The sequence below is a fragment of the Olea europaea genome, unplaced genomic scaffold (genome assembly GCF_002742605.1).
Source record: "Olea europaea var. sylvestris unplaced genomic scaffold, O_europaea_v1 scaffold629, whole genome shotgun sequence".
Classification (NCBI taxonomy): domain Eukaryota; kingdom Viridiplantae; phylum Streptophyta; class Magnoliopsida; order Lamiales; family Oleaceae; genus Olea; species Olea europaea.
In genome coordinates this window covers 482,620-491,698 of record NW_019264649.1, presented here as the reverse complement: position 1 = coordinate 491,698, position 9,079 = coordinate 482,620, and the positions used below count along the sequence as shown (strand labels likewise).

General features: G+C 34.8%; 1 protein-coding gene and 1 long non-coding RNA gene across 2 annotated transcripts; both read right to left on the bottom strand.

Moving 5' to 3' along the window:
* Nucleotides 1-2,614: 2,614 nt before the first annotated feature.
* Nucleotides 2,615-3,387, bottom strand: LOC111389859. The gene is made up of 2 exons (XM_023014835.1): nt 2,710-3,387; nt 2,615-2,650 (listed from the first exon to the last, which is right to left on the bottom strand). Exons 1-2 carry the CDS (start codon nt 3,385-3,387, stop codon nt 2,615-2,617), a joined length of 714 nt encoding a protein of 237 aa, XP_022870603.1.
* A 1,604-nt stretch (nt 3,388-4,991) lies between these two features.
* LOC111389878 lies at nt 4,992-6,824 on the bottom strand. The gene is made up of 4 exons (XR_002701821.1): nt 6,764-6,824; nt 6,587-6,647; nt 6,149-6,206; nt 4,992-5,236 (listed from the first exon to the last, which is right to left on the bottom strand). It is a non-coding gene; the product is annotated as an uncharacterized LOC111389878 (long non-coding RNA).
* Between the last annotated feature and the right edge of the window lie 2,255 nt (nt 6,825-9,079).

Here is a 9,079-nt window from a genome sequence, read left to right as displayed (position 1 = left end):
TTTTTTAATTTATTCGTTAAATATTTCGTTAATTATGTATATTATTTATTTCATATTTGAATAATATTTATTCGATTTTTCCTTTTACTTTTTTCCAATTGCATCCGATTTAGTCCATTTAATTCCCGATTATCATTTAAATTTTTAAAATAATATCATACAATATACTCTATTTCGATTATTTATTTCTTTCAGTACAACACGAATCCTACTGAAGTAAACAACATTTACATTTTAATAAAATAATTTACAATGTACTAAGGATCACAGTTATATTCATACAAGTCGCAAGCTAATTTATGTCTCCACATATCAATCCAAGACTAATTTATTGTATCAACATTGCGACCAATGCTCAAGAACTCTATGTACTTGATTGCAAATAAGCCACAGTCACCCCTGCAACCGAAGTAGAAGATATTAGTTCCATAACATATAATTGAAAATTAAATCTGAAAATTTAAAAGTTGTAAATCCTTACGATCTTTCTTGTCTCGCCGTCGTCGTGTTCCGCACAATGGCTAATCTATCATTTACTCGAATCATCTCATGACTAGCCATCATGGGCACGATCACAGTCAATGGCTCCAGTATTTGCTCCAATTGACCTTGTGTCAGACAGCTATGATCAGAATCTTACACATATATGGTGGAATCAGCAAATACGATCTCCACCGAAAAACAGTGTGAGTTCGTGATCACTGGAATGTACATATGTGTACAATCCGTCCACGGCTTTCCGCACCTCAACTGTAGTCCAATCACCCACTCCAGCATGTACTCAGACAGAACATAATCATTCCCCTTGCTTAGGAGCTCCTGATGCTCAATATCTACGACACGAACGAACTCAGCGCTCAAGATAACTCGAGTAGGACTGTCATAAGATCTCGGGTATCTCTGCGCCCGATCACGTAACAATTCCATAGCCAAGTCGATATGCTGAAACAAAAAAACACCAACAAAAAAGATAGAGTCATTTAAGTAAATGAACCAACAACTTGTATAAATATAATAAACGAAAACTCAAAAAACTTACATCATCAGCGAGCCAAACTGAGGTCGTCAGTACATCTTCAAACCACTTTTTAGCATTGTGCACGGTCATACAGCCGATGGTATAACTATCTCTGAAAAATGAAAAAACAGTTATCAAAGATACAAAAAAATAGTAGCAACATCATAAAATACTTACTCGAACTTAAGGGATTTGAACCAATCATCGAACGCCTTCTGTCTGACTGGGTCGACGTCGCGAAAAAGATTGGGGTACGCCCCATCCACAAATCCCCTTCTCTTCGCCTCGACCGTGTAGGGAGAAACGACGTACTGTGACGGCAATCTTGATCTCTTACCGACCATCAGCTCTGGCGCGTCAGCAGCACACTTCTTACCCTTCGAGACCTCCGTCGCCCCCTCAGACACGAATACTACCTCGTCATCCGTCATCTCCGGCGTCCTCTCATCCTCCGCAACCTGATCATCCCCCTCTACTACCACCTCTGATGTCCCCTCCGCTACCTCCTCGGCCACCCCTGTCCCTCCCTCCACCCCCTCTATCTCTGCCTCCTCCGGCACCTCCGGCCCGACCTCCATCCCGAGCATCCCGGCCTCCTCCTGCCCGACCTCCACCCCTTCCCTCTCGGCCTCCAGCACCGAACCAAAAAACTCATCGATTCTCCCGGCCGTTGCCCACCAATCTCGAGGGACACCAGTCTCCCCGACATTCCCTCGGACGCCTGCTACATCGTCTCGAAGTGCTGCAACCTCAGTATGAAGGTCTCCTATATCTTGTCGCAGCACTCCAATCTCATCTCGCAAAGCTACTACATCTGTCGTAAAATCTCGTCGCAGCACCCCTATCTCCTCTCGTACTGCGACGATCTCTGTCGTAAAATCCCGTCGTAATACCCCTATCTCCTCTCGTAATGCGACTACCTCTGTCATAAAATCACGTCGCATCGTTCCCAGCTCTTCTCTAATAATGCCAGTCATGCGTGCAAAGAAATCATTTGAATGACGGGTCTGACTGGGTGTAGGCGATCCATGTGGGAGGTGGGTGGGTATGGGAGACGAAGATATCCTCGGAGAATGAGATAATGGCGGTAGAGGCGATCTCATCGGTGGAGGTGACGGAGATCTCATCGGTGGAGGCGAAGGAGATCTGCTAAGTGGAAGTTCCGGATGGCGCTCCTACACAGAGAAGACAATTAATATTAATAATCCACACATGAATTTATAAATCAAAATAAATAATGAACTTAAATAAACGTATTATATTTCTATTCGGAACGGACTCAAATACTGGATCGTCTTCAGTAGGGGGAACAAGTAATTCACGTACATATATTGCATCCTCCTTTTCCACCGAGACAACCAACTCAGCATGAACTTCGAGCTGACATACCATATTTCAACGTGTTAACGAACATGTATCGACCCGAGTAAATGTATGTACAATATAAATTGCAAATATATAATACTCACCTGAGGATCGTCGAGGATAACTATCAAATCTTTAGCCGATGGCTTTTCATGTGCTCGCCAATGAAGCATTCGTGGGCAGCTGGTCTCCCTTTTGATCGCCCATTTGCTACCCAAAGCAGGGATAGCCTCATATGCCCACAACTGCAACAATTACAAAATAAAACTTTACATATACATTTAATAAAAAAGTTCAACACGCATTACGTTACACTGAATATTTACCTGCAAAGCCATGCAAAAGCCATATACATCATATTTGCGATCGCCCCTCTCCGATTTCGGCATAGTGTGTACCCTTCTGAATACATGGAGAGTATCGGTGTAACATCTCTGACCCCATGGAAAGCTGTTGAAAGCATCGATATCATCAACAACATCCAATGAAAAAAGATCAATCGACGTCCTACGATGTCGACACCTCAATATATTCTCCAGTATATACACCAACCCTAACTTCAACTTGTCTAACAGGTGATCGCATTTCCTAAATGCGTCCTCTAACTGTGGTGGTGTAACTGGCCCTTTACCTCCAAAATATAAATCCAATAACCTTTTATTTCGTATAATACGGGCTCTAACTTCTTCTTCCCCGATATATCTCAAGCCCGTAATCAGGGCAAATTCAAGGATCGAGAATCTACATACCTTCCCGTCCCCAATAGCAAAATATAACTGATCGCCATCGACTGGTTTAAGCAGCCGGAGTAATAAAGAATCAACAATTTGTCCAGAGAACTGCACGTCCTTCAACGGATAGAACGACCATAAAAACGATCGACGGAGTAAGTCAATATCCTCCTCGTCCAGCCCCTCAAGTACCGTCGCATAGCTGGAAAAGTTACAATACGTCGTAACTTTTCCCGAATGAGCCCTCAGATCGTTGTCGATATGATATTCCATCCTACAAAATTAATACATGTTAAAACCATATAAAAGAAATTTTAAATAAAATATCGTACCTTCAAATTTAACCAATCAAATTTCATATTAATAAACCAATAAATAAATTCATCTAATCACATATTAAAACAGTTAAACAAAAAAATTTCCACATATTTGACTATTTAATATTTATTTAAAAATTATATTTCGTTAATTATCTGACTATATATATATATATTATTTACAAATTTATTCGATTTTTCGTTTCACAATTTCTTTAATTAATTATCTTAATTGGTTAGGTAAAAAAAATATTATTCAATTTAATTTATTCTTTAAATATTTCGTTAATCATGTGTTTTATATATTTCATATTTAATTATTCTATTTCGATTTATTTCAATAATATTTATTCGATTTTTCCTTTTACTATTTTTTTAATTCATTATTTTAGTTCGTTAAGTAAAAAAATTATTGCTTTTTAATTTATTCTTTAAATATTTCGTTAATTATGTATATTATTTATTTCGATTATTTATTTGAATAAAAATAATAATATTTATTCGATTTTTCGTTTCACTATTTCTTTAATTAATTATCTTCATTGGTTAGGTAAAAAAAATATTATTCAATTTAATTTATTCTTTAAATATTTCGTTAATCATGTGTTTTATCTATTTTATATTTAATTATTCTATTTCGATTATTTATTTCAATAATATTTATTCGATTTTTCCTTTTACTATTTTTTTAATTCATTATTTTAGTTCGTTAAGTAAAAAAATTATTGTTTTTTAATTTATTTTTTAAATATTTCGTTAATTATGTATATTATTTATTTCGATTATTTATTTGAATAAAAATAATAATATTTATTCGATTTTTCATTTCACTATTTCTTTAATTAATTATCTTAATTGGTTAGGTAAAAAAATATTATTCAATTTAATTTATTCTTTTAATATTTCGTTAATCATGTGTTTTATTTATTTCATATTTAATTACTCTATTTCGAATTAATATACAAGCAGATATAGGGAATATGTAAAAGGATTACATATAAATCATAATTTAAAATGATTACATATATTTCGTAGTAGCATAAAGATCAAATACATAAATGGATTAGAAAAAAACATAATTGATATCTTATCCATGCTTTCGTTTTCTCACGTGGCACAACAACAGAGGTTGCTTATTAGTTCTTTTAATATGACATTTCCCTTCGCAGCATCCGCATGTCACATGTGATCGGATTGATGGACTCGAGCTTTGTACTCCTAGAATTCTTTGATCGACCGTTGGTCTCTTTGATTTAGGTGGGAGGATGTGTCCATTCTTAAGATTCGTCCAGTGTTTGTGACCCCCTAATGGAATGATCCCACCAACGTAAATGACACGGCCCGTCCCGACTCAACCTAATTGACTCGACACGTGTCGTGCGCCGGTAGTAGATGCCAACTAAATGTCGGACCCGCCACCAAGGTAAATTTGACCTATTTTGACTGTGCTAATTTCTATGAAAATTTTGACAGAGTTTCCCTTGTAACATGGATAAAACCAACCTGAAAAATCATCAAAATCTCAAATAGGCATTTAAACCAAAAGTTTTGGAAACCACAACTTCCTCTAATACCACCACAACTACTACAAAATATAACAAAATTCGACTGAGTGCTTCTACAACATCATCTTGTCAACATGCAAGTATTAAATCACTTACAAACCCTTCTACGAATATGCTTGTCACCCAAAATTAGACAATTACTTAATAAACATAAGTTTCCCAACTATTCATTACATACTTATAAAACGGTCTCTTTTTGCTTCAGCGGGCTTTCCCAAATATCTCAAAATCGACCTTCTCCTGATAGGAAAACATGGTAAAAAGATATGAGTTTATAACTCAGTGAGTGGATAGTTGAAAATAAATAAACTTTTCCATTTATGCTATTTTCTGAAAATTCGTGCACTATTTAACGTTAAGAACTTTTGAAAAAAATAGTAACACTTTTAAAAAAAAAACTATACATGATCATATCATAATTTCTTGGACATAATTCTAGAAAGGCAACTGTATAACATAATGACTATAAATACTCTGATATCCATGAAAAATTATGAAATATTGCTGCCTTAATACCATAAGTTGAAAGCTTTATTCTGAAAACTAAATTAACTGAATTCCATAATCTGAAATCTGATAATAGAATAAATACTGAAAAATCACACCAAAAAGAGTACCCAATGAATAGCCTTACTCATGTACAGAGTAATCTCGATGTACAAGGCAAAGCCATTCAAATATGATAATCTGATAGCTGATAATCTGATAATCTGGTCATACGTACGCAGAGCTGCCCCAAAGGCTAATCGTCCTAGTACACAGCCCAAAGCCTATGTGTGTACGAGAGTAGGTCCCAAAGACCTCTGATAATCTGGTCATACACTATGGAAACACATTCACGATAGTGCAGAGAGGGTAAAATCACTATAACTAGTTATACACTGTGGAAACACATTCACATCAGTGCAAACTGGGGTAAAATCACCTGGGTACTTTCTAATGGTTTTAAAATAACTTTAGCTATACTGAAACATTTATATTCATATAACATGCTAGTCAAATGATTTAATTGAACTGAATTTAATTTTAAAAGCAATTGTTAATAAAATCCAAGTTATTCTAAAAATCATGCTATGAAGTCAACTTTATACAATAAATAACTTTAAAATATAATGAAGACTTATTTCTGAAAAATAAGTTTTTTCCACTCACAAGGTATGAGCTACAAACTAGATAGGCTGATAGACGTTTCCAATCGCCTCGTTACCTCCTGAAATACGATAATGATAACCAGTTTATCCACTATCAAATCAAGAAACCTTAATATTTAATAATAGAACATAATTTAAATGCTCTTGGTACTTAAATAAATTCTCAAATTTTCCTTTATTAATTGGAGCTAATCACACCTTATAATCCCTTGGTTAATCACTAATTTATCAACATAACCATCGTTTCAAATTTAAAACTAATTTTTCTCTCCAATCTAATGAAACTAGTAACCACAATTCCACCCACATAATATACATTTGTTCCATAAAATCAATTCCCAAGTGAAATATTTCATTTACATAATCACTTCACAATTAATTAATTAAAATCCCCAAAATCGGATTCTAGGGTTTTCCCAAAAATTTGACATCTCCATACCTTGCTGAAAATTTGAAATGAATAAATCCCCACACTTGAGCTCCAATTCGTGCAAATATCCCTAAAATTCGACATATTATTCAACAAGTTAAAACCCTAAAAATTTTAACATAATTCATACTTTATCACCTAAAACAAATGGAAAATTTCAACCCAACTTGAAGATATCAACCTTACCTCCTTTCCTCTTCTTTTTCCCTTCTTCTTTTCCTTTTTCTTTTCCTTTTTCCCTTCTTCTTTTCCTCTTTTTCTCTTCTTTCTCGGTCTCTGCTTCCCGTAAGTTACTGTGTGTGTGTGTGTGTGAAATAGGGTGAAATGAGAGAAAATGGGTCAAAGGTTTGAATTAATTGGTCCACTAACCCAAAATTGCACAATAAATCCCTTAGCTTCACTTTTTAGTAATATTTAATCCTTTAGCTTCCAAAAGTATATATATAAATTCCAAACTTTTAAATATATCCAATTCAACCTTTACATTTTGCCAATTGCAAAATAACCCAAATAAAATATTTAATTTCATTTTAGTCCTTGATTGACTTTGACTTTGACTAGTCAATATTTGAATTTTTGACTATAAAAGTTGGATTGTAACAGTAAATGTCCACGTAGGTGTCCTTCGTATTATTATGTGAGCATTAGTTGTAAGGCTGCTCTCCCTTCTCATCCATTACTGCTAAACTGTAATAAAATGGAACGCCATCTATTTGAAAACGGTTACATATGCATCTCATACAAGTCAAGTCTACAATGTGCTTGTTCCATCATTGGTGAGTGACTTCATACTGGAATTGAGTAGAAGCAGAAACCTGCAAAGAACTGGAATGAAATATACATATATGATAAAAATATTAGATCGAGAAACCGAGAAACTATATTTAGTTCATTTACGTTTAGTCTCATTGACCATTTAGCATTCAACCTTAGAATATTTCATGTCCGCCTGCTAATCGCGTAAATGTTTCACTTGCATTACTTAGGTTCTTATAAAATCACCTTTGTAATATGTGCCTCTGCAATTTGAACATGCAATCTGTCACACAATGCTTAAAAGGTTTAATCACAAAATTCACCAACTTCACTATATTCGACGTCATTGCTAAGTAGCGATTTTTAAGCACGTGACATCTCAACCACTTGTGGAAACCAATGTTCTCCTACATTTCACATATAAGACATTAATACATTTAGTCATTTTATTTATTTACATCACACATTCTTTTTTTATTCTATACATCACACAATTTATCTTCGTCGAAATATAAAAATTTCTTCAACGACTGCCATCGAAGAAGTATATCTTGAACGATACAATTGGAAGATGAGGATTCGCCTTACGTTGTCTGCCACATATATCTGCATCTCTCCCACTTTAATTTTAAATTTATCTCTGATTTGGAAGGTGCATTAATTGAAAGCGTGATATTTGTTGAATTCATAATTTATCAGTTACAGAATATGGTGTGAGATATAATTATGGAAGGTAGTATTTCTAAAGGTAATTATCATTTTGATTAGTATTTCTAATTATATTTACCATCACACTGGAAAGTGTGAAATTTTATTTAATATTGAGGCATATATGAATTTTTCCAAAAAGTAAACGCAAGTAGACACAACGTAATGGTGAAGCACTTAGTCCTTGTTTGAGCTCATTTTATCAAAAACTCATTTTTTTCAAAATTTATTTTCAACCACACGTTTTACAATAAAATAATTTTACACGTAAATTGGAAACTTTTTTTATTTTTTAACTTTTGTTTTTTAACCACGCATTCTCTAAGGAATAAAAAAACTATTCCAAAACAGATTTTTCCCCAAAATACGGCTCAAATAAGGGTTTAATTGTTGGTTACCATGGACGGATGCTTACTTCTCGTATTGGGAGAAATCAATCCCCGTTTGGTCCCCTTTACCTCTCTTTATTTGCCAAATTTTTCAAACAATTGTGGGACCCATACATCAGTCCACAATGGCAGTGCATGTACCGTTACAAGTCACTGCACATGCCTTTGCATGAAAAACACCGGAACACATGATCGAAAGACCATAATGCCCCTACATTCATCACGTGAATCATTTCCTGATTTTACACTTTCATATCGCTTCATTCGCACACGACACAAACGTTTTTTCCACATTTTTTCACTCTGCGATGTAGTTTATTTGAACAAGTAATGGATTACATAAATTGAAGGGACTACTATTCCTAACACTTAACAAAGTGCTTGGGCCATATAATCACAAAGTTGTTGCCATGGTATATTCTCGACCCCAATCGCGTCGTCATCGGCCGTAATTTCGTCCTCAAGGTCTGGTAGATTGACCTCAACTTTGTTGTCATCAGCTTTCTCCGCTCTGCGAAAGCCTTCGTTCAACCTTCCGTGTCGTTTTAAGAAATTATGAACAGTCATCCTTGCAATGACAACAAATGTTTGTGATCTGAACGAGTACCTAGACATTCGATCGATGATTTTTCATCTCTAATTCCAAACA

Bases quoted from the DNA above. Each gene is read 5' to 3' on its own strand.
- LOC111389859 (XM_023014835.1), bottom strand. From the start codon at position 3,387: ATGGAATATCATATCGACAACGATCTGAGGGCTCATTCGGGAAAAGTT. The intron at 2,651-2,709 runs GTAAATATTCAG...GTATATGTAAAG, and splicing joins GCTTTTGCATGGCTTTGCAG to TTTTATTTTGTAATTGTTGC.